Source organism: Euleptes europaea, chromosome 4 (genome assembly GCF_029931775.1).
Source record: "Euleptes europaea isolate rEulEur1 chromosome 4, rEulEur1.hap1, whole genome shotgun sequence".
NCBI classification, from domain to species: domain Eukaryota; kingdom Metazoa; phylum Chordata; class Lepidosauria; order Squamata; family Sphaerodactylidae; genus Euleptes; species Euleptes europaea.
Window position 1 is genome coordinate 99,351,305 of NC_079315.1, and position 26,050 is coordinate 99,377,354.

Sequence of the window (26,050 nt, forward strand, 5' to 3'; positions counted from 1 at the left end):
TTTAGCCTGAATGTTTAGCCTGAAGAGGAGAAGACTGAGAGGTGATATGATAACCAATTTCAAGTACTTGAAGGGCTGTCATATAGAGGATGGTGCCAAGTTGTTTTCTGTTGCCCCAGAAGGTCGGACCAGAACCAACGGGTTGAAATTCAATCAAAAGAGTTTCCATCTAGACATTAGGAAGAATTTTCTAACAGTTAGAGCGGTACCTCAGTGGAACAGGCTTCCTCGGGAGGTGGTGAGCCCTCCTTCCCTGGAGGTTTTTAAGAAGAGGTTAGATGGATATCTGTCAGCAATGCTGATTCTATGACCTTAAGCAGATGATGAGAGGGAGGGCACCTTGGCCATCTTCTGGGCATGGAGTAGGGGGTCACTGGGGGTGTGGGGGGGAGGTAGTTGTGAATTTCCTGCGTTGTGCAGGGGGTTGGACTAGATGACCCTGGTGATCCCTTCCAACTCTATGATTCTATGATTCTTCCTTCTCTGTAAACAGCTAACTGATGGGATTTTAGCAACTTTCAAAGGAATCCATGAAAATCCCCTTGGCTACTCTGTGTAGATGCTTTTGGTTTATTATGCCTAATGTGCAATCTTCGTTAGCGTGTATTAACAGCCAGTGCAGTAACAGGCACTGTGACTAAATTTGATTAAGAAAGGAGAGACCCAGTTTCCAATCTCTACTTAGCCATGAAGCTTTCTGGGTGACCTTGGGTTTGTCATGCTCATTGGGTTGAAGATAAAATGGAAAAGGGAGGTGGTGGTGAGAGTTATGTATGACACCCCAAGCTCCTTGGAAGAAGAACAGGGAAAAATGTATAGAGAGCACTGGCCAGTCACAAATCCCAAAGGTTGGCTTAAAAGTTTGCATTAGAGGTACAGCCTTCCTCTGGTGGAAGAAGCATGAAAGAAAAATTGTTAACTAGCATAATCATGATAGATAGAACTGATTAACTTACTCCATATAAGTAAGTGGTATATTTCTCTCCCCTCCTCTACAGTTTTATGTCTCACGATGGGCAGCAGTGTTAGTCTGTCAATAAGAGTAGAAAAGAGCTAGAGTCCAGTAGCATCTTGAAGACTAACACAATTTCTGGCAGGGTATGAGCTTTCATGAGCCACAGCTCACTTCTTCAGATAACTGAAGAAATGAGCTGTGGCTCACAAAAGCTCATACCCTGCCAGAAATTTGGCTAGTCTTTAAGGTGCTACTGGACTCTTGCTTTTTTCTAGATATATGTATGTATTTAAGATTGGCCACTGTGTGAACAGACTGCTGGACTTGATGGGCCTTGCTCTGATCCAGCATGGCTTTTCTTATGTCCTTAAGATTCTGTTAAAATATATTCCAGAACTCAGAGGCAGTGGCTTAGGTCCACCAGTTTTTCCACAGGCAGAAGAATTTACTCCCATGTAGGCAATTTCCTCATCTCCCACCACCCACCCCACAGCAGCCCAAAATGCCCCAGGAGGGGGGAAGTGAGAAAGTCATGCTCTGGGGAGGTAATCTTTCCACTTGCATAAAAATTCTGGTGGATCTAAGCCTGTGACTTGGAACCCTGGTACAATTTACTTGCCTTTCTGATAGAAAACAAGTAGACTCGTCCTTCTTCTTTTTTAAAGTCATTCATAAACATTGGCGCACCGATCAACAGCACATCTGTAACTGCATCTCCATTAACATCTACCGAACACACGACACTGCCAAAATAGGAGCCAATCTGGAATGACAAACACTTTTTTTTAAGCATATGATGCATGCAATCTCTCAGTGCACCCCTTCCTTACCAATTACAATCATGCATTGCAATGAAGTTTGTACACCCGGAATGCAGCATGGAAAAAGCACCATACATCACTTTGGGAAATTCTAGTAATGAACCGGCATGATTCAAAGGAGCAGACCCCTATGGCATCTGTAAGTCAGGTGAAGTCGAGTCTATTGTGCACGTTTTCTTCAGATGCTCTACGAGGAAGCAAGATTTAAGCTAATTTCCCCTCTCCTCAATCTAACAAAGGACAGCTCTGAGGAAGGGAGGCTGAGGAATCTCTTATGGGAAGGGTCAGCCCAGACGATGAAACAAAGCAGCTAAATTCTGTGCTGCAATATACAAGATTCGCCAGACAAAGCAGGGGCGTGGCAATCTAGCCTAAAATGGAGAATGTTATTTTAATCTGAGGTTTTTAGCTAATTTATTTTTCTATTTAAGAATTATATATTCCAGTTTTAGACATTGTATCTTTTAATTCTATTTTGTAACTGATATTAATATTTTAATGGCTTCGCCATAGTCCTAAATCTGATTAGCAGTCACATATAAAGTCCGCTGCTTAAAGCTGGATCATGGCAACTAGATTTTTTAATTTTTTTCTTTTAATATTTAGTGAATTTTAGTTTATTAAATATTAGTCAAGAATTTTAACCAGGTATTGTCTTTTTAAAATCTATGTAATCTTTTATCTCATGTATAGATGATAAAAATGTTTTACTGGCATATGCCATACTAATAAATCTGAATCTGATCCCTGTGGCATTAGTTGCATGTGTTCAGGAAAACTCTACATGTTACACTTGCCTGCTCTCCTCTCTGAGAGTGAATAATAGTTGCATTGCCATTGGTATCCACCTCATAGACCACAACTTGGCCAGTGTAGTTTGACCGCGGAGCTCCGGCGACAAAATAGAGTGAATGTTCCGATGAGACAACAGCAACAGAATAACCTGAGGAGAAACGTTGCAGTAATCATTTCCGAGCAGCAGACGATGCAGAGACCAATTCTAAGCAGGTTTAATCAGAATCTTACTCAAATGTACTGAGTGGGGTTTTCTTCTAGGAAAGTGTTCTTACGATGGCACTGTTACATATATGAGGAAGATTGAAGCCCGTAGAGACAATTGCATATGGCAACTCATTTAAAATACTAAAAGTGGAAGGTGGAACCAGGTTTGCTGATTTCCAAGGGTGCTTCTGACCTTTGGTGTAACTTCCATCCTCACCTAAATAGGAGCTCTGATCTCTGTCTTGCAAAATTTTTCCGAATGCTTGACTGGGAAATATAATTGTTTGTTTGGATATCTCCTGGATCACTGTTCCGTTCCATTCATAAGCCCCAACAGCACCTAACATGAGAGCTTCCTTAACAGGAGGGGGGAAATCAAGGTACACACAATTTAAAACAAAACCATTTATTTTGCAAGTGATTTTTAGAAACAACAGAACACGTAGGGTCAAGCTACATGTGTTGGGAACTCTCAATGTTTTGTTTGATCCTGAATATTAGAAGGGGAGGGTTCAAAATGGATCAGACCATAGTGCTTAGCGCTCTATCTAGGTGCCATTTCTCCAGCTAAATTTTGTTCCCTCAGATGACTTTAAGCCTTAGTAGGGAACCTGTGTCATTCTGCCCTCCCCCATCAGGACAAAGTTGCCTGAGGAGCCATTTTTTCTGTGGCAAAAGGCAAAAAAGTGAAATCCTTCCTTTCCCCAGCACAATCCTCCTAATCTATACTTGGGTGCCTGCATCTGTTTGTTAAGGCCATATAACATGTTGGGAGTTCTGATCATGGAACTTCTCTGTCATGTGTATTTTGGCCCTAACAAAGGTAAACTAAATACTGATGAACAAGGAAAATATTTGTGACAATGGAGAACAATTAATGTGTTTTATTTCTGCAGAGTGGTAGATGCTTCAATCCACCAGTAAAGAACATGTGGCATGTTCCCAGGGATTACATGTTCTCTGGCACTATGTTCCTGAATTGACTGCTCTGTTGGCCATACTTGCAGCCACTAGTCTCTCCTCTGGGGTCAAAGCATGCTTTTCCTGGCTAATGGACGGACAGGGCAGTTTTCTCTGGCTTCATTGCATACTGCTCTGGCAATATAAGAACCATATGATAGGGCCAAGTACATAGGTTCTTCACATGCATATGTTACGCTGTATACCTCACTGATCAGGCTGCACCTGGAGTTCTGTGAGCAGTTCTGGAGGCCTCATGTGGACAATGGAGTGGGTTCAGAAGAGGGCAATGAGAATAATCAGGGGCCTGTAGACCAAACACTACAAGGAAAGGCTGAGGGACTTCAGAATATTCAGTCTGGAGGAGAGGAGGTTGGGGGGGACGGACGGACAAGATTGCTCTCTTTAAGTATTTGAAAGGCTGTCACTTAGTGGAGGGCAGGGAGCTGTTCCTGTTGGCAGCAGAGGACAAGACTCACAATAATGGGTTTAAATTACAGGCAGAAAGGTACTGCCTGGATATTAGGAAAAATGTTTTACAGTGAGAATAGTTCAACAGTGGAATCTGCTGCCTAGGGAGGTGTGAGCTCCCCCTCTTTGGCAGTCTTCAAACAGCAGCTGGACAAACACTTGTCAGGGATGCTCTAGACTGATTTTGCATTGAGAAGGGGGTTGGTCTAGATGGCTTGTATGGCCCCTCCAGCTCTATGATTCATAGTCATGGGATAAGAGGACAAACCCTCTTATGGATTGAGAGCTGGCTGAAAAATAGGAAGCAGAGAGTAGGAATCAATGGTCAGTTCTCACAATGGTGGGATGTGAGCAGTGGGGTGCCTCAGGGATCTGTGTTGGGACCGGTGCTTTTCAACCTGTTCATCAATGACCTGGAGTTGGAGTTAAACAGTGAAGTAGCCAAGTTTGCAGATGACACCAAATTATTTAGGGTGGTTAAAACAAAATCGGACTGTGAAGAGCTCCAGAAGGATCTCTGCATACTGGAAGAATGGGCATTAAAATGGCAAATGAGATTCAATGTGAGTAAGTGTAAAGTAATGCATATTGGGGGGAAAAATCCCAACTTCACATATACACTGATGGGATCTGTGTTGGCAGCGACAGACCAAGAAAGGGATCTTGGGGTGGTAGTGGATAGCTCAATGAAGATGTCAACCCAGTGTGTGGCTGCTGTAAAAAAAGGCAAATTCTACGCTGGCCGTAATTAGACGAGGAATAGAAAATAAAACTGCTGATATCATACTGCCCTTGTACAAATCTATGGTGAGACCACACTTGGAATACTGTGTACAGTTCTGGTCACCACACCTAAAAAAGGATATTACAGAGCTTGAGAAGGTGCAGAAAAGAGCAACCAAAATGATTAGGGGACTAGAGCAGGGGTCGGCAAACTCATTCGTCAAGAGCCAAATATCAACAGTACAACGATTGAGATTTCTTTTGAGAGCCAAATTATTTAAACTATGTAGGTAGGTACACTGTTTATTAACTTAATAAACTTTAATTAAAGTTTTAAGTCTTAATTAAACTATAGGTACACTGAATAAAACCTGATATACTTAATGTGTGTGTGTGTGTGTAAAGTGCCGTCAAGTCGCAGCCGATTTATGGCTACCCCTTTTTGGGGTTTTCATGGCAACAGACTAACAGAGGTGGTTTGCCAGTGCCTTCCTCTGCACAGCAACCCTGGTATTCCTTGGTGGTCTCCCATCCAAATACTAACCAGGGCTGACCCTGCTTAGCTTCTGAGATCTAACGAGATCAGGCTAGCCTGGGCCATCCAGGTCAGGGCATCATACTTAATAGTGATCTTATTTATTGATAAAAATTAAATTGTAAGTCCCTGCCATTTCCCCCTCCCCGTCCGGAGTCCTCGTCTGGAGGCGTGGTCTACCGCCATAAAAGCCTATTGGTGGACCTGGCCTCCGGCTGAGTCCCATTGGGAGGCCAGGTCTACCCATTGGCTTTCTTGACAGTAGACCTTGTCTCCGGAGGCCCATAGAAGCCAATTGGTAGACCTGGCTTCTGAAGGGGGACTTTTCCCCCCTCCTCGGAGTCCAGGTCTACTGCCAAGAAAGTCAGTGGGTAGACATGGCCTCCCAATGGGACTCAGCCGGAGGCCAGGTCTACCAAAGGAAGCCCACCCTGCCCAACAGCTGATAGGTGGGGGGGGGCCAGGAACCTCCAAGCCGTCTACCCAGCAATCGCACGGCTAGAAGGCAAGGGAAAGGGGGACCCGGCCATTCTCCACGGCGGGGGGGGGGGGCAGCGCGCCCACTCTCTCTCTCTCTCAGGCTCGCCGGCTCCGCAGCCTGGCTGCCGGCGCGAGCGGGCGCAAGAGCAGGGGCTCTGAACTAAGTTCGGAGAGCCGCACTCAATGGGCCAAAGAGCCACATGCGGCTCTAGAGCCGCAGTTTTGAGATCCCTGGGCTAGAGCAACTGTCCTATGGGGAGCGATTAGGACGCTTAGGGCTGTTTTGCTTGGAAAGAAGGCGGCTAAGGGGAGACATGATAAAGGTCTATCAAATTATGCACGGTTTGGAGAGAGTGGACAGGGAGAGGTTTTTCTCCCTCTCCCATAATATTAGAACAAGGGGTCATCTGCTAAAGCTGGAGGGTGAGAGATTCAGAACAGATAAAAGGAAGTATTTTTTCACACAACGCATAGTTAAATTGTGGAACTCCCTGCCCCAGGATGTGGTGATGGCTGCCAGCTTGGAGGGCTTTAAGAGGGGAGTGGACATATTCATGGAGGAGAGGGGTATTCATGGCTATTAGTTAGAATGGATACTAGTCATGCTGCATACCTATTCTCTCTAGTATCAGAGGAGCATGCCTATTATTTTGGGTGCGGTGGAACACAGGCAGGATGGTGCTGCTGCACTAGCCTTGTTAGTGGCTTCCTAGAGACACCTGGTTGGCCACTGTGTGAACAGACTGCTGGGCTTGATGGGCCTTGGTCTGATCCAGCAGGGCCTTTCTTATGTTCTTTATGTTCTTATGATTCTCCCCCAGAAAGGTGACACTGGTCTAGGATGAAACCATGTTTGCTCTGTACCTGGGACTAGAGCAATGTGTAAAGAAGACATGGGGAAGCAACTCCCACAACGATTTTTTTTTAGGTAATTTAGGTGTGATATACTCTGTCTCAAATTTGACTATGTTCCAGGTGGCCTCTGATAAACTTTCTGGATCTACATGTCCCTTGTTTAGTGATTCTTTGCCGTTTTGAAGGTATTTGTCAAATTTCTACTTAAAGAAAAAGTACAATTATGTGTGTAATATCTTTGTAACATACTATATAACAGAGTAATATTAATATAGTTAAGAGGATATAGTCTAAATCAACCCAACATCAAGTTACAAGATACTATTTACCTTCTGCAGTGAGTAAGAAGCACTGAAACCAACTTGTGACATTTCCATCTGGAACGAATCGCCTTGATGAGTACCTGGCGACGAAACAGTATTCTTGGAAGTTATACATATGCCTAACACCACAAGTTGCAAACATGTTCCATACAAGAAAGCCCTTTCAATCTCAAAAAATATCTTAGATCAAAGTTGTACTGCAAGTGCATTCAAGGGTTCTATATACCACTCTTTCACTTGGTATATGTGTGTTGTGTGTTAAGTGCCGTCAAGTTGCTTCCGACTCATGGCGACCCTATGAATCAATGCCCTCCAAAATGTCCTGTCAAAGATAGGACATTTTGGAGGGCATTGATTCATAAGGTCGCCATGAGTCGGAAGCAACTTGACGGCACTTAACACACAACACACATATACCAAGTACAAGATTTGATTTTATGTCTTTGAAGAGGAGACTTCTATTCAATTTTCTGAAGTAGTGTTCCACATGGTCTGGCAGAGGAGCCATGGCTTGAAAGATACAAATCCAAAGCCCTCTTGAGAATAACCTGCACATTTCTTTAGCTCTTATCTAATGAATGTTAAATTATTTTTTCCTCCCACAAGTTCCCTGCCATTTTATATTACAAATATCAGGGAACTATAGGTCATATTTTTGTTGTATTTTTGTGAAGCTTCAAAAGGTGTGTAAAGAACCTGATAATAAACGAACAGCATTAAAATTAAAAACAACATTTCAAGGAAGGCATCCTAACAAAACTTTGCGTTTGGTACCTTCTATGCTGAAAATTCGCTCTCCCAGTGTTCCTGCTTCTCCTAAAAGGGCATCTTCAGAGGAGACATTAAAAAAATATTTTGATGTTGGAAGGCTTGCAATTCCTTTGATTTCCTGAATTAATTTTTTTGTATCTAAGTCATTTCTAGTTAAGTATCCCAATACCTAGAGGAAAAAGAGAAAGAAAAGTCATTTTTCCATTCAGTAAGAAATCTATAGATTTCTTTGTAAGAAATCTGAAACAATTGTTTCTGTCTCTTCCTATTTCCATTGTGACTTCAAAATCAATATGTTTACATCTCTATCAGCCCATTCCTGAAGGGGCTGGTGGCCGGGAGTGGGGGTGGCTGCACCATCTCCTCAGAGGCTTCCTGGCCACCAAATAGATAACAAAAGCTGGTGTAGCAACACTGCTGCTCAACGGGCATCCCCATAGCCAAAGGGGTTAGGAAGCTGACTAACTTCAGCTCCAGCCCTTGGAATGCCCCCACATGCCAGTGCGGGCTCCCACTTCTGCGATTTCACTGCCGGCATAGCAGCACTGGCAGCAGAGTCCCACGCAGTGATGTTGCTTACCGGAGCCATCGTGAATGGGGGCCCCCCCATGCCAGCGTAAGTGCCCCTTATCCCCCCTTCAGGATTGCAGCCTGATTGTGGCAGCTCAAGTTACAAGGATTAAAAAATATCCACATTCTCCTTGCCAAGCAGAAGAACAAACCTATGTTTTTTAAAGGGTGAAATTGCCCTTCTTGTTTAATCTTTTCTCTCCTCTCCACTCCCCCATCCACACAGTACACACCTCATGTTCGCAAGTTCAGAGAAAAAAGCCTAAATGCATGAATACTTGTGCTGTTCTCACTGATGCTCACTTCCAACATTACTTCAGGGTAGAAATAAAATATAGGGATGCCTCTCTATGAAGTGATCAAGTGGAAGGAAATGGTTAAGACACAAGTTAACCATTGGATATAGTTAGAATTATGTGGCTCACACAAGCAAATGGCTATCCGACGATGAGTAGAGAAAGGTGCTCCTTTGACTGAACTGAAAGCCACACACACTATTTGGCACAAACTGAGCCCTGAGCAGACACATTCCTCCAAGAAAACTGTCTCCAGAGTTACTACATTTTAGGCCCCTTTATTTTATTATTTATTTATGGATTTTTAACCCGCCCTTTCCCGACCAAGGTCGGGCTCAGGGCAGCTTACATCTAAGCAATATTCCATGACATTCAGTTAAAATACAAATATATCAGTAAAATTCCCTTATAATCTTTAATAAACCTTATAATTTAACAATTTAAAACCCTTTCTTTTACTGACAAAAATCAAGGCTTGAAGGCTAGCAATATCGTTATGGTTGTCTCTAATTTTTTCAACATTTTCGTAACATATACATTTAACCAAGTGGGACCAGCTAAAAATGATCGTTATAATAGTGAAAACATTACGTACTGCTATACCAAATCGAGTGATGTTATCCTCATTGCATTTAGTTATCACATCATGTAGCCTTGAGCCGTCATGAGATTCACCGTCTGTCACAACCACCATGACTTTAGAGGCTGTTGGCCGCCCACCGGCTTCTTTGGAGAAAGCGTAACGTCTGTGATGAACAGTAAAGTTAGCTAGATGTGAAGGCTGCTTTTTATGCACATTTATATCATCAGGTTAGAACCATCTAAAGCTACTTAATGCAAAAAATCACAATTCTTAGGTCATAGCAGACAATGTTTATTTCATTATTTATTTTATTTGTTATTTACAGTCCACCTTTTTCACTGAGAATCAAGGTGGATTACATAATGTGAGTACAATCGATAAGATGAGAAGACATATAATAAACAATGGAATAGGACTAGAATTTCAAGAAAAGTGAAACAAGGTATAAAGATTAAAGACAGATTAAACAACGCAATAAATTGTACCTGTATTACATAAGCAGAAATATATTTCAATGAGAGAAAGATAAAGGAGAGGTGGTTTTTTTACACCACTTTTCTCGACCTTAAGGAGTCTCAAAGCAGCTTACAATCACAATCCCGCTCACAAGAGACACCTTGTGAGGTAGGTGGGGCTGAGAGAGTTCTGGGAGAACTGTGATTGTCCCACGGCCACCTAGAAGGCTTCATGCGGAAGAGTGGGGAATCAAACCCAGTCCACCACTCTTAACCACTACATGCAGCAACCGATAATACATATTAGTAGTACAGTCCACAGTCCTGTTCTCCCCACTGAAACATCTTCCTGAAGAATTCTGAGGGGAGACCTATACAGAGTGCACCACAGTAGTCTAGTCTTGATGTTACCATGGCCATGAAAGCTAATGCAATTCTAAATTGTAATGAACGCATGAGGCTGCTGACCTGGTCTACTAAGGTCAGTATTGCCTGTTCTGATCAGCAGCAGCTCTCCAGAGCTTCACTGTGTTCACATCACCTGATCCTTTTCACTGGAGGTACTGGGGATTGAACTTACAACCTTGTGCAGGCAAAGCGGATACTGTACCACTGAGTTTCAACCTTCTCTAAGTTGACTTCGATGGACTTAAAAGGGTGTAACTCTGCCTGGGATAGCATGGCAGATCTGTTAGTTTTTTGAAGTGCTATAGGACTCTGGGTTGGTTTTGCTACAGGAAACTAACCTGACTATTCTACTTGAATTTGTTACCATGGGATACTAGCTACCAGTGGATATGATTACCTGGCAGAATCAATTGCTTGGAATGTATTTGTATACTCCCCTCCTTTCTGAGTGGTTTGTGACATTGCCCGTACAACATCTTCTTTGTTTTTATAAGTATTCAGCTGGAACACTACTCGTGGGTCATTGCCATACTGAATTAACCCTACCTAAAATTTAAAAAGAAAAGCACAAATAAAAGGCAATCCAGCACTAATCACATTATTCATTATGAGATCATATCTAGATGGCATTCCTGACTAATGCTACTGTGTGGAATTTTGCACTCTGCCTATCACCATATGAATAACAAAAGCCGTTTCCATTCTACAGAGATGTTACTGTACACAAAGCAAACTAAGAGAATTCCCAAATGCTTTGATCCTGGAAAAGGGCAAACTTTAGCTGCCATACCTCACCTGCAGCTCTCTCAGCAGTGAAATATACCAAGGTAACATTCTAGTGAGCATTTGATAGATCATGCTTTGTATGAGGGGCCTGGGAACATCTGAGAGGTGGAAACAGGGAACATCTAAGGGAAATAACAAGACCTGTGGCTGATTAATATCCCAAGGGAGGAATTGTCGTAACTTGCACAGGGACATTATGATAGATCACTCTGTGTTAGTCTGTCTGTAGCAGTAGAAAAGAGCAAGAGTTCAGTAGCACCTTAAAGACTAATTTCTGGCAGGCTTTGAGCTTCCGTGAGCCACAACTCACTTCTTCAGATATCTATAGTACTGGAATAGATGGGTTCTTAGAAGCTGGCACAGTAGCAGGAACGGAAACATCTTGTGATTGACCGTGCCATTGAATGTATTACTTTGATAAATGTAATTTATACAGTCTCACCAGTCAATGGTATTGTGGGTTAGTTTGTATTTGTTTTGTATAGTTGATTAATAAGATGGGTAATTAATAAAAATATACCACTTCTCAAACTATGAAAACTTTATGGTAAAGGGGACACTTGTTTTTCTTTACAGCTGACATAGGTGGCTAATGAAACAACTAATTTTTTTTAAAAAATCTACCCACCTGAGTCGTTGTGGGGCCTATATCCAAGCCTTGGACAAATTTTGTCAAAAAAGCACTCACAGCATTCCACGGATAAATACTGTTTGACTCATCGCATACCACCACAAGGTCTATGGCCGAAGAACACTCTGCAAATGGAAAGACAGAAAAGGTACTTGGTGGATAAAATTTGAATGTCATTTTAATTCATTCACTGTGCTATATTATGTTCAAAATCTACAAGCAAAAAGAAAGAAAGGTTTTTCCTTGAGTCCTTCCAGATGACAAAAAAGACACTTTCCTATGTCAACTATATCTGTGTTACTACTGAACACATGAAACACATGAAGCTGCCTTATACTGAATCAGATCCTTGGTCCATCAAAGTCAGTATTGTCTACTCAGACTGGCAACGGCTCTCCAGGGTCTCAGGCAGAGGTCTTTCACATCGCCTACTTGCCTAGTCCCTTTAACTGGAGATGCCGGGATTGAACCTGGGACCTTCTGCATGCCAAGCAGGTGCTCGACCGCTGAGCCACACCCCCTCCCCTCCCCAATGATGGAATGCTAGCACTACAACGGGTTGCCATGGTAATCAGCATAGGCTTGTTTGTTGATTTGTTTTTGTTTTTTTAATGTATGCCCTTATCCTTAGCTTTGGGATGGCTCCCCAAAAACTACAGATTTAAATAATCCAATAAAAACAATTAATAAAATATTAAAGCAATCATTATATCTAATCATTAAGATAACCAAACACTGAAGAGACCAGAAAAGTCTTCTGGTACAGAAAACAGGAAAGACCAGGTATCTGGCCTTCATTTGCGGAAAGAGAAGCTATATCTCAAGTAGTTACCCAACCACCTCTGACAGTGGGAGCCACATCCATAGAACTCTCAGGAATTTTGTACAGTGAACATAGCCATTCTCCATTTTGATAAAGCCAGGGCATATGTGTTTCCCAGAACTGGAAGTGGTGAGGGAGATCACACCTCCTCCCAAAATTTAATAATAAAACATGCAAACATTGTGACACTCATAGCTCTACAGAAAGTGTAAGCCAAGTAAATGAAAAATTAATCAAGATATAGGCAAGGAAGAACGGTGTGCCTTATCAGTGGAGATGTTACATGTGCTATCCAATGACCCACAACCACATTCACTGGTTCACAATCACAAAGGATATACTAATTGAGGGGGGGAATCCTGTTTTCACAACTAAATTCCTCACACATGCAAAAGACCAAAGCTTCCATGTTAGAAGGTATGTTCTTTAGGCAGTATTATGCTATGACATTTTTAATTTTACCAATTGAAAAAATATATATTAAAAGATTGAGTAGGTACTTTCAGATGCGCAAATTCTTTCTCGATATGAAGCCATTCCTTAACAAATGGTGTTTACATTGACTGCCTTACTTTGCAGAGCGGGCGAAAAACTTCTCATGAGCTGGAAACTTGGACTGAACTCGGAACAGATTCCTGTTGCATAGTACTGGCTCCCGCACTGCTGTGCCCACAAAGGACCACAAGTCTTTGAAACAGAAAACAAAACAAAAACAACATTCTAAAGAAACGCAAAATAAAACACTCTTTTTAAACCCCTCCCTGCCATACTTGATAGAACTGCTGTACCGACAGCTGAAAATAATCAAAGTGGGTCAGCAGAGGTAAATCCTACATGGGAAGGTTGCCTGTATGAATCATCATCATCTTCTTCATCATCATCATCTTCTTCTTCTTTTGCCATCAAGTTGCAGCCGACTTACAGAGACCTTGTAGGGTTTTCAAGGCAAGAGATGTTCAGAGGTGGTTTGCCATTGCCTGCCCTCTGCATCGCAACCCTGGACTTCCTTGGCGGTCACTCATCCAAATACTACCCAGGGCTGACACTGCTTATCTTGCAAGATCTGACGAGATGGAGCTATTCTGGGTTATCCAGGTCAGGGCATGTGTCTCTAGGCTGAACCCTGGAAACTGGATCTAATTTTGTCATTCAAAAATAATAATCAAAAATATCCTTGCCTGCAGTAAACCCTTTACACTGTTGGTAACTCAGGTTCAGCTGAGTTCTTGAACCATCCTACTAAGGTTTTACTGCAAATGCACAGAGAACTCCAGTGCAACATTACCATTAATTACCATGGAAAATGGAGTTCTTCAAGAGTGCTTTTCTATAACAGTAACTGTGCTGTACTATAACAGAATGGGCCTGGGGAGGCACTTTATAAAGGAAAAAAGACTGCAGACTATGTATAGGTAGAATAGTTGGTAGAATTTTGTCAGATTGCACAGAGAAGCCATTGAAATTCATAAACATCAGCACAACTTTAACAGAAAAGAAGAGAGTTTAAAAATGAATAAGGCTTGGCTTTCTGTCCTGAAAACCTCCAGACTAACAAAGACTACAGTCCACAATAGCCATGCGGATTAGCTTTGGATTCCACATGTTAACAGATCACTTCAGGATACAATGGTTTCACATTAACATACCACACCCTCATTAGCACATTATCTTGATTCTTACAGGACAATGATTAGCACATTACCTTTGATACTTTTTGCAGGACAATGACTCAGCTCAAACCCAACCCCCTTCTGACTATATATATTACTCTTCCTACACACTTGACACTGAGAGACACTGTCCTTCAGTGTTGCTCCTCTGAAGATGCCTGTCACAGCTGCTGGCGAAACTTCAGGAAAGAAAATACCAAGACCACGGTCACACAGCCCAGATAACTCTGACAGTGAAAGCTTTCGACAATATTTTTAATACAATTTTCCTTGTTATATCTGCACTCTGTATCATGCCTAATATGCTCTGCTTATTCAGACTTCTGTAATCCTAATCCTACATATGAACGTAAGTGTCATAAGTATGTTATAACCCAGCCAGGGGCTTCCAGGGTAAGTAAGAAGCAGAGGTGGTTTGCCTTTGCATTCCTCTGCAGAGTCTTCCTTGGTGGTCTCCCATCCAAGTACCGACCCTGCTTAGCTTCCGAGATGGAGGCTGAGCTGTACCATGCCGCCTTCTCTCCTAGATCATTTATAACCTCGACACCTCAATATAAATTCATCTCTGAAGTAATCTCCTTCAATTCGCGAGTGACCAGAAGATGGCACCATTCTTAATATTTTACCAACCAAAATGAAAAGTAGGTGAGAATTATTAGGAAAAATTACCAGGTAAAATATTTTTTTCCACCATTCTGGATAAAAAGACAATGAAAGTCAAAACATTACCTCAACATGTGTTTTGTCAATTAAAGATGAATTAACACAGCAATAAATTGCAAACCTCAATATGAAGAATCCTTAGTTTTCACAAATTCCAGCTTATTCACATTACCTTTTTTTGTGGCAGAAGGCAGGGCTTTGTCACATTTCTACAAATATGTTTGAGTGTACATAGCCTGCTCCATTTTTTACCAGTGAAAAGTTTGATTGGATCCATCCCCTGGACCATAACTAACCAAAGATTGTGTAGTGATCTACGCTCCAAGGATTACTTAAACAATAGTTTTGTGTGTATCTGAACCAACCTTTTGTTTTTAACAAGCATGGATTTAGTCTGTTCTCAGGCTCACAAACTCCCTCTGTCCTCCCCTTATCTGGAGCCATGATTGAAGACTTGCTGGTTTAGGAAGTCTTCAATCTAACATCAAATTAATGACACATTAACAAATTAGAGTTCCTTTCATGCCCACAAAATGGGATTCTAAATCAATATTAAATTGTGGTTTAGAGTCCCAGTTCGTGTGTGAACATAAAATCATATCCTATGTCAATGGCCTAACCAACCACAGGTACTGGAGTGGCCTACATTGAGACAATCACATTAACCATAGTTAAATTAATTATACAATGCTTTTTAGTTATGTCTTAATTGAGTCAATGCCAACAAAATATAAGCCAAGCTGAAATGGAACATGAGCTGTAAATATGGAAGCTATTCTCCACATTTAGACTACCGGTAAATGAATCCAAGGGATTCAAAACCGTGGGGGGGAGGGTTGGGGTCACTGGGGATGTGGGGGGAGGTAGTTGTTAATTTCCTGCATTGTGCAGGGGGTTGGACTAGATGACCCTGGTGATCCCTTCCAACTCTATGATTCTATGACAGGTAAATTCAATTGAACTTTCCACGTTGAACACCCTGGAGCTATCAAGCAATATCCAAGAAGTTTTGATGAGGAAGACAAGGACACTGGTATTGAACAAATGACTTCCATCTCTCTCTCCTCCCCCCCCACCAAGCTTTTTAACCCTTGACTTTAAAAAAATTCATTCCCATGCACAGGTAAATTGTATTAGAGAAAAACTGTAGTGGAATCTTCACAGCTTTATATTCTGTAACTTTTCTATTAACAAGTACTCGCTCCTCCAAGTGGCATTCTTCCAGATCAATAGCAAAGAAAATAAGAATATGCTTACAGTAGCACAGCATAATTACTTTCTTTTCCTGAGTGGCAATATTTTAAAAAACAATGTCCCATTTCCTTCCTTAGTAAATGAACTTCTTTGTTCACGTATGACTTCAGCTCCTGCACTGCTAAGATCTCAAAATGCCAATAGTCTACGAAGACTGAACTAATTTCACAGTCTGGGAAATCAACAGAGCCTTACGCTATGAGGAAAGCTGATGTCAATGTGATGTAGTGGTTAGAGTAAGAGAAACCAGGATTCATATGTTGCTCTACTGTGGACCTCACTAGGTGACCCTGAGCCAGTCATTCTTTCTCAGCCTAGCCTATCTCACAGAGTTATTGCGAGGATAAAGTAGAGAAGGAAAAACCATCTGTGCCACCCTGATCTCCTTGGAGGCAAGGTGAGATAAAAACGTACTAGATAGATTTATACACCTCATCTGAATGATTTTCAGCCCATTCCTGAGCTGAAAGGACAAAAGTCCTTAGGAGGCCAGGAAGGGGCTGTGCCGGCATTCAAGCCCCCTGAACTGGCACCCATGCCACTTACACTGCCCAGGGTGGCATGGATGCTGGCGGGGGAACCCGGATGCCATCCTCCAGCTTGGCCTCCCAACGGCATCCAAATGGCACACTTCCATGCACCATCCTCCTGGGGACATTCCCGGGGCATTCTGGGGAGAGGAGCTGCCAGTAGGAAGCTACCTGATCCCTTTCAGGCTGGGAATGCCCCCCTCCAAAACACAGAGAGCGAAAAAAATGCCAAAAGCTTTCACAATTTCTTAAATATAACTAATGCTGTTCTCTGGTGTGGGGCCATATTACAAAATTATGTCTTCATAGTTAGGTGTATCACAATTTGTTTGTGCATTAGGCTGTTTAGAGAAGTAGGTGGGATTGCCCCACTGACTTGTTACTGCGGCACAATCCTAGGAACAGCCCGAAAAAAGATAATATTCATTTAACTTGCTTGCAATAGCCTACACTACAGTGTGACTTGTATGGGGTATATATCATCCTGTAATTCTTTCAAAAGGAAAAAAATCCTTGTTATTTGAAACATGCTGTATGTGGAACTACGGATTAGCAACAAAATGCAGCTAATGTTGTATGTGTGTTAAATGCCATCAAGTTGCTTCCGACTCATGGTAACCCTATGAATCAATGTCCTCCAGAACATCCTATGGTTAACAGCCTTGTTCAGGTCGTGGCTTGCTTTACAGACTTAATCAATTTCATGTTGGGTCTTCCTTGTTTCCTGCTATCTTCAACTTTTCCCACCATTATTGTCTTTTCTAATGACTCTTGCCTACTCATAATGTGACCAAAATACTAATGATAAGCACTTTTAAATCTCACTGATTTCTGGGTGAGATATTTAAGCATGCAATTAACTCTTCCACTAACATCAATGGGACTTAAAGTACTTCTGACTAAAAAAAAAACCCTAAGACGTGATTCAAACAGTCATGGCAAACCCAGACATTAAAGAGATCCATGCTAGTAGGTCTGCTATATAACTGTTATTCTGAAGATCCATTTTTCCCCCCAAGCATGGATGGAACATCAGAGACAAAGTAAAAATATTGGCAGCGCAATTAAATTTACTGATGTCAGCTGGCTTAGAATGGCTTAGGATAGCGTTGTAAAAGTTCTACAACCCTTGCAAATTTAATACTACATCCCTCCCTGGCTTTCTGTCTCAAATCATTACCAATTGTTTTTATATGTATGTGTGTGAAAAACTGTCAAGTTGCAGCCAACTTAGGGCAACCCAGTAGGGTTTTCAAGGCAAGAGACTAACAGAGGTGGTTTGTCATTGCCTTCCTCTGCATAGTGATGCTGGTATTCCTTGGCGGTCTCCCATCCAAGTACTAACCAGGGATGACCCTGCTTAGATTCTGAGATCTGACGAGATCAGGCTAGCCTGGGCTATCTATGCCAGGACTGTTTTTGTATAGTATGTACAAAAATTTCAATATAATTGATCACAATCTGCGTAACTTTTCAACACATCTGCTTATTACAGTTCCCATAAATGCTATAGTACAAGTTTGGATTTTAGATCTCTCTAATATGAGAAATACTATGCATAATGCAAGCAAGTCATAAGGGACATGTTTTTCTTGCAGCTTCAGCATGGAAACCCAAAAGACTGGATGTGCATTTGAGAACTATGCAAATAGCAAGCTGTAAAAGGTTTCTCAGACTTCCTTACCAAGCACATAGAATATTTCTAAAGAGCTTCAAAAGTGAATGAAAACATAAATGTTTCCCAATTTTGTGACTGAGCATGTTGAACCTGGTTAGCTTCAACAAAGCTACATTATATGGCTTCAGACCATGCCCTCGCAGATGATAATGGTGTGATGTGGGTGAACATGTATAACAGAATGAGCACTTACAGTTTTTTTTTAATCTTTCAACTACCCTAAGCCTGACAGGAAGGGTGGGATAGCAAGATTTAAGCAAACAAATCCAAGCTTGAATAGGAAAACCAGTGCTGTTGAACATAAAAGCAGGTCCAAAGTGACCCAAGGAAAGAATGCATTCTATATAAATACCCCAGACTGGGGGAAAAATAAAATAAATATAAATATACAAAGCCAGAGAAACAAACAGGTTGGATAGAATCCAGCCAGCTTTTTTGCTCAATCTCCCCTCCTTAAAAATACTCCTTAATACAGCCCTCATCCCACATGGTTTTTCTCCAGTCAGTTTCAATTATCACCAGCTTAACCTTTTGGGTGGTCAAGGGGGAAAAAACTGGTTAAATCCAACCCCATACACATAAATAATACAGCTATTTATTTGTACTATTTGCATACCATCTTTTCCATTTAGAAAAAACAATGGGTTGCATCCTATCACTCAGGTCAACTTAGTGTGCATTTGTACATACGTAGCTGCCTTATAATAAATCTGACCATTGGTCCATCAAGGTCACTATTCGGACTGGCAGTGGCTGTCCAGGGTCTCAGACAGAGGTATTTCACATTACTTACTACCTGATTCTTTTAACTGGAGATGCCGGGGATTGAACCTGGGACCTTTCGCATGCCAAGCAGAAGCTCTACCACTAAGCCACAGCCCCCTCCTCAAGTGTGGAGCTTTCCTCAAGCATCACAAGCCTTTCAGCAGACAAAGAGCCTCTTCTAGTGGAGGAAAGTTCATTGAGATGGAGGGAGGCTCCCCCCATTAGCTGACTGGAGTGGGAGGATACAACTTATACTGAACTTTGGGTTTGATCTTACTGATCTGTTCTGTTAATGGTGATGCTTTCTCACTGTATAAGAACCCTTCCACTTGTGCAAGAGGTCCTTTTAGCAGACAGAAAAACAGGAAGACACCACCACTACCGGAATGGATCCACAGGATCTAGCACATTTTTTTTCTCATTCAGTGCATCATCAAGTATACAACAGGCTACTGTTTTGTTATGGATTGGGAACATAATTTATGCTTTTATTACTCACATCTCTAGCACTTACCAAAAATCCTCCCGTTCTTGAGTTCCTTATCAAGGTTAGCCCCAGATTCATATTCTCCTTTATCTCAGTAACATTTGGGATGCTTGCAAAAGCTGAAAAGCCACAGTACACTGTTAATTCCAGGAACAATTCAATGTACTATTTTTAATCTATACATTGTGTGCTGCCTGAGCCCTGCACACCTTCAAAGGTATCTTCCAACCTATGTCAACTATGATTAATTCATGTGCTTTCTTAGTAAGTATCTCACATGAACAGCCTTGAAAATTAAGGACATGCAGTAACATTTTGTGGTAACCAATGTACATTTACGCAGCTCATTTCCCCCTGGTGGCTCCCAGAGGAAGTGAATGTGAGGAGTAATGTAGGACCTTACTGTTTTGGCTAGTATTTGTGGCTGAAATCAAACAATCTGCTTGCTATAAAGTTGCAGCAGAAACTAATAATCAAGCATTATTTATTTACTTCATTTATATCCCACTTTTCTCCCCAGTTGAGACCCTAAGTGGCTTTGATTGTGCTTCTCTCCTCTATTTTACCCTCACAACAACCCTGGGAGGTAGGTTAGGGTGAAAGAAAGTGACTGGCCCAAGGTCATAAGAACATAAGAAAGGCCCTGCTGGATCAGACCAAGGCCCATCAAGTCCAGCTGTCTGTTCACACAGTGGCCAACCAGGTGCCTCTAGGAAGGCCCCAAACAAGACGACTGCAGCAGCACCATCCTGCCTGTGTTCCCCAGCACCTAAGATAATAGGCATGCTCCTCTGATACTAGAGACAATAGGTATGCAGCATGACTAGAATCCATTTTAACTAATAGCCATGAATACCCCTTTCCTCCATGAATATGTCCACTCCCCTCTTAAAGCCTTCCAAGTTGGCAGCCATCACCACATCCGGGGGCAGGGAGTTCCACAATGCTTCCATGGCAGTGGGGATTCAAAGTGGGTCTCCCAGGTCTTCGTCCAACCCTCTACTCAATGGTGCTCTCTCGGAAAAGCATTACTTATTTATACCAACTGAAGATTGGCAAACCTCAAGAACACAGGAATTAATTAACCTGTGGAGCAAGGAGACCTTTGCTGAAGGGCTTTTCTTCCAAGTAGAAACATAGAAGGACCCTGCCTGTGGGAATGAATTTTTATGGGGAATATAGCATTTGTGCTGTGCAGAACCCCCACTGCAAATTTTACTTGCAGCTGGATGCGGAAAAGGAACTTTTGAACAGCACAGAACAATGGTAGTGCGGAACAAGCAAAAGGGAGCCCATGTTATTTCATAACTGGAACTGACAGATTTCCCAGTTTTTCATCCAAATTCATACAAACACATTATTTTCTCTAGAGGCCTCTTATAAGCATGTCCAGCAGGAAACTTAATTTTTTAGGCTTTAGTATCTCTTTTTGTAGTTTAAAGATCAACCCAGTAAATATCAGACATCAGATCAAAGCATGCTATTCTAGAAGATTTCCTACTTCATACAGTTCTTCATAAAAAGCTTTTCTTGTCTGTCTGCCTTAACTCACTCATGAAAATGTAGCATGTTATTACTATAACTTACTCTGTAAATTCATCTTTAAACATTCATTGCTCTGCTGATTAACAGCACACTTATAGATGTCTCCCATTCTATTTTTCGGATACCCACTCCAGGGTGAGCCAACAAGTAACCTGGAAAAAAGAACAAATTGAATTGATTCTTATCCCTTCTTTCTTCCAGAAAACGTCATGGCAACATATATGTTTCTTCCAACATTTCATTTATTTAGAAAATATATATGCTACCTCTCCAGAGACCTGCTTAGGGTAACTCAAAAAATAAAAGCAATGCAATAGTAAAATCATTAAAAAGCAACAAAGCATAAAATTATCAGTATTAAAACAATCAAAGCATCCCTAGGGACGTTTATCAGCATAAAAACAATATTCAGCAGCATAAATAGACAAATTTACCAGGAAACAAAACCTTTAAAAAGCTGGATACCCCTTCAATTAAAAGCCTCATTAAAGAGATACATTTTGATATGGCACCTAAAAGACAGTAAATTCGATACCAGGTAAGCCTCAAGGGGGAGGTGCCACCACTGGAAAAGCCATGTGTGTGGTTGCAGGCAGGGGCACAGAATAGTAGAGTTTAGGGAGGGACATCTTTAGGGTTGCCAACCTCCAGGTACTAGCTGGAGATCTCCTACCATTGCAACTGATGTCTAGCCGATAGAGATCAATTCACCTGGAGAAAATGGCCGCTTTGGCAATTGGACTCTATGGCATTGAAGTCCCTCCCCATCCCAAACCCCGCCCTCCTCAGGCTCCACCCTAAAACCTCCCACTGGTGGTGAAGAAGGACCTGGCAACTCTAGACATCTTAAATGGCAAGCAGAACAGTATTGAAGGAAGTGGTCCTTCAACTACCCTGGCCCAAACACTTTGGTTTATCCTCAAACATTCCTGTGAATTAGATTGTGCTGAAAGAAAGTAACTGGGACAAGATCACAGGGTGATTGGGTTGTGAACCTGTGTATCCCCAGTCCTAGCTCAATAGAACTGGGGATACCACACTGGCTGTGAGATGCTGATGAGAATAATTTCCTTGACATGAAATGGGAGGTGTCCTATGAGCTCAGCTGAAGACTCCATCTCAACAGCTCCAACCTATACTCATGTACCAGGAACTACATCCCACTGAGTTCATTGGTGCTTACTCCCAAGAAAGTGTGCACAAGACATCAGTCTAACTCCAACAACTGAATGTAAGACCTAACATTACTATTAAATTGACCTTTATGGTGGATTGTTACTGTCTGTTGAGGGTGCAGATCAAAGAAATTGACACAATGTGGTTGGGCTCACCAGGTGGCTCAATGAAGACACATTACAACCCCAAAATAGACTAGACTTATTTCTAGGAGGAGCTTTAAGGAGAATTTACCTTCCCTGCCTGCCATTATTCCAGCAATCTTAAAGAACAGCTTTGCTAAAGGGAAAAGATCCCGAATAGATTCTGGAAATTCCGAAGTATTATTATTCTAACTTTGCCTCTGAAATTAGACAAGTAAATGTCTGCCTGCACCGGAGTTATCCTGTAATGATACTTGCATTTAATGGATGTAGCTGCAGCATATTATTTACACAGGTACCCAAAGCAAAAACAGCTGCAACTAACTGCTCACCTCTCTTATAAAATATAGCCATTTTGTTGGGGTGTGTGTGTTGAGATTCATAATGCAGACAAACTTTGTCTAGCACTAATAACTTTGTTTCCACCACTGCCCACTGCTAGTCTGCAACTGAGAGGAGTCCCACCTGTTACTTGATACTACAAATACATCCCGTTTGCCTGGCGTTTACTGCCATGATCACGTAAAGTGAGAAAAGACAATGGGCTGGATCCGGACAACTTTTTGACTTAGATTTCCCTAATTCTCTTCCTTACTACAAGCCCTGTCTTGCTTGGTTTTTGTGACCATGCAATTCCCATGATTCCCAGAACAGACACTGCCTACCCTTTTGCACCAGCAGAAAAGCTGCTTGAATCTAACCCAATGTGCAATCCTAAACACTCAATTCTTCTCATGCTGAGTAATTGTGACAGATGGCGGCTCCCTGGCACATCTCCTCATTTATGATTTGCACAGTCCCCCTTCCCACTATATTTGTTTAGTAACAGCAATCATCATATCCCCCCTTCCCTGGCCAAGTGCTGCATAAAATACAATATGGCCGTGATATTCTAAAATACTGTTACTCAGATTTTATGACATTTGATTCTTTCCTGTCCTCCATTTCCAACAGATACTGCTTGGTACCTACACCCTCATCTGCACCCACCTCTTTACACCTAGCCTGAGATTACTGAATCTTGTTTCTGACAAATTGGCTGTACTCAGACATTGTAACAAGCTGTAATTTAGTTCCAACTGGGCACAGATACTGTTCCAAGAGCTCCAGGGGCTCTTGGAAGAGGCTGATTTCCTGGATCCATTTCAATCTGGATTCAGGCTGGGATTTGGAACAGAAACTGCTTTGGTTGCCTTGGTTGATGACCTCTACCAAGACTTAAGACGGGGGAATGTGATTCTGCTATTTCTGCTGGATATCTCAGCGGTCTTTAATACTATTGACCACAATATCCAATTGAGGGGCACCATGTTTCAGTGGTTTGAGTCCTATCTGGGGGGGGGAGTCTCAGAGGGTGGTGGGAGGGGCTATGGCTCAGGGTAGAGCATCTGCTTGGCATGCAGAAGGTCCCAGGTTCAATCCCTGGCATCTCCAGTTAAAGGGACTAGGTGAGTAGGTGATATGAAAGACCCCTGCCTGAGACACTGGAGAGCTGCTGCCGGTCTGAGTAGACAATACTGACTTTGATGGACCAAGGGTTTGATTCAGCACAAGGCAGCTTCATGTACTCATGTGAGGGTGGTCCTGCTTTGCCCCATGACCATTAACCTGTGGGGTTTTACAGGGTTTGATCTTATCCCCCATAATACCTATGTGAAGCCACTGGGAGTGGTCACCAGGAGGTTTGGACTGCAGTGTCACCAATATGCAGACGATACCCAGCTCTACCTCACTTTCCCACCTAATTCCAAGAATGCTGTTGTTCACCCCACACAATATGCTCTAGCTGGCATGGAGTAAACAAGCTCACGTTCCCTGAAGCAGTTGCACTTGAATGCCGTGATGATCTGAATGCAGATCTAATCTTACTCTTCCATTTGGGATCCACATTAGGTGGGTTCTCACTATTAATTGCCTACTAGTATGAGAAATGTACAGCACAATTCTATGTAATTACTCCACTCTCAGTTAACTGATTTCATAGGATTGCCCTGGTGACTTCTCCACCTTGCGCTGGTCTTCCATAACTATGAAGTTATTAAACAATATTACCTACACCAGCGCACAAAAACATGTCTCCGCTAATTAATTTGGCAATATCTCTTTAAGGCAAGTAGAAGAACTTAAAGTCTTGAATACCATGCTGAAATTTTTTAATAACATATTTGTTTTTAAATCATCATAGAGAAAACAAGAACGGGACACAGAAATACAAAAAAGAAAGAATTGGTTATAAATAAAATTCCAGGAAAGATACAAGCTAGGGGTCCAGGAAGATTCATTAGGAGGTTGGTTGGGATAATTGATTTTTTAAACTCACAAATTATTTTTGCACATCTAGGGATTCCACAGATATGTTGACCCCTTTACCTCGTCCAGCATGGTGTAGTGGTTATGAACGGTGGTGTGGAGCGGTGGAGTCTGATCTGGAGAACTGGGTTTGATTCCCCACTCCTCCACATGAGCGGCGGAGGCTAATCTGGTGAACTGGATTTGTTTCCCCACTCGTACACATGAAGCCAGATGGGTGACCTTGGGCAAGTCATTCTCTCTCAGCCTCACCTACCTCACAGGGTGTCTGTTGTGGGGAGGGGAAGGGAAGGTGATTGTAAGCCAGATTGATTCTCCCTTAAGTGGCAGAGAAAGTCAGCATATAAAAACCAACTCTTCTTCTTCTTCGTCCGCAGCAGCCCCACCATTGCCTTCATGTTAGGCACTCAGCCATGGATTTTCCATTAAGTGATGGAAGGACAGATCACGGCAGGCCAACTGAATCCCAGAAGGAACCTTCCATTTTAAAAATAAGTCATTCTGTATATGACTTTTTAAAACAAAGTCATTATCTCATTTGACCATCTAGGTATTTGCTTCCAATTGTGCTGTTCTGTAAACTTTCTACCCTGCCTTGACAATACCGTAGTGTCGAAAACTGAAACACTCCTTCGGAGAATTATTAGTCAGCTTTCTAAACATCCTGCCAACAAATGTTCTTGCAAGTAGGTCTGAATTTAAAGGGGTGTAAAACTGTGCAAACACAATGACAAATACAGGGCAAACAGTGGGTGGGAGTAGATCAAAGTGCATCGTGAGTTATCTGTAAAAAGCTTAATTATGATGTAGCTAAGAAATGGGTGCAGCATGAAATCAACTTTAAATCAACTTTGCAGTCTACGGTGCCTTTTTTGTTTTGTTTTTTTGCATTACCTGAATGGGCCTTCAGATGTCATGCTTGAAATATGGGCCTCATTAAAAGAAAATTCCATAGCTACACAGCTTTAGATTTCCCCTCTGCACTGTGAATGAAGAATTTAAAAAAATGCTTACCATTTGCCTTCTTGGTTTAAAAGCTGCTGAACTATATACCCAAACTGTTCGCTTGAGGGGCCAGAGAATACTTTTGCTCCTTGGAGTCCAATATTGTATGCTTCGCAGCAGTTTTGAAGAATGCCTATTACAAAGAAGAACAATATAAAATCAATTAAGCAAAGAAATTGATTTTGTTGATGTACTCTCTTCTCTTCATGCCAGTTCCATCCCCACCCGCCACACCTTATCTATGTGTCACTTTTATGTATTCTGCATTTCCACAATTGTAAATTCATGCCATCGTTTTCCCTATTACTACGTATGGGTGTGAAAGCTGGACAATGAAAAAAACTGACAGGAAGAAAGTAGACTCCTTTGAAATGTG

General features: G+C 41.9%; 1 protein-coding gene across 1 annotated transcript in view; it reads right to left on the minus strand.

The window, feature by feature from the left end:
- ITGA2 (integrin subunit alpha 2) overlaps window positions 1-25,803 on the minus strand; it is a 52,826-nt gene extending 27,023 nt beyond the window's left edge. Inside the window, exons 1-12 of the mRNA XM_056848378.1 lie at window positions 25,684-25,803; window positions 21,083-21,192; window positions 19,523-19,614; window positions 13,021-13,135; window positions 11,623-11,750; window positions 10,606-10,754; window positions 9,358-9,508; window positions 7,900-8,065; window positions 7,132-7,205; window positions 2,996-3,134; window positions 2,574-2,719; window positions 1,575-1,718 (exon numbers count right to left, since the gene is read on the minus strand). Coding sequence (XP_056704356.1) covers window positions 1,575-1,718; window positions 2,574-2,719; window positions 2,996-3,134; window positions 7,132-7,205; window positions 7,900-8,065; window positions 9,358-9,508; window positions 10,606-10,754; window positions 11,623-11,750; window positions 13,021-13,135; window positions 19,523-19,614; window positions 21,083-21,149 — 1,371 coding nt within the window. The 5' untranslated portion in view covers window positions 21,150-21,192; window positions 25,684-25,803. The remainder of the gene's footprint in view (window positions 1-1,574; window positions 1,719-2,573; window positions 2,720-2,995; window positions 3,135-7,131; window positions 7,206-7,899; window positions 8,066-9,357; window positions 9,509-10,605; window positions 10,755-11,622; window positions 11,751-13,020; window positions 13,136-19,522; window positions 19,615-21,082; window positions 21,193-25,683) is intronic.
- Between the last annotated feature and the right edge of the window lie 247 nt (window positions 25,804-26,050).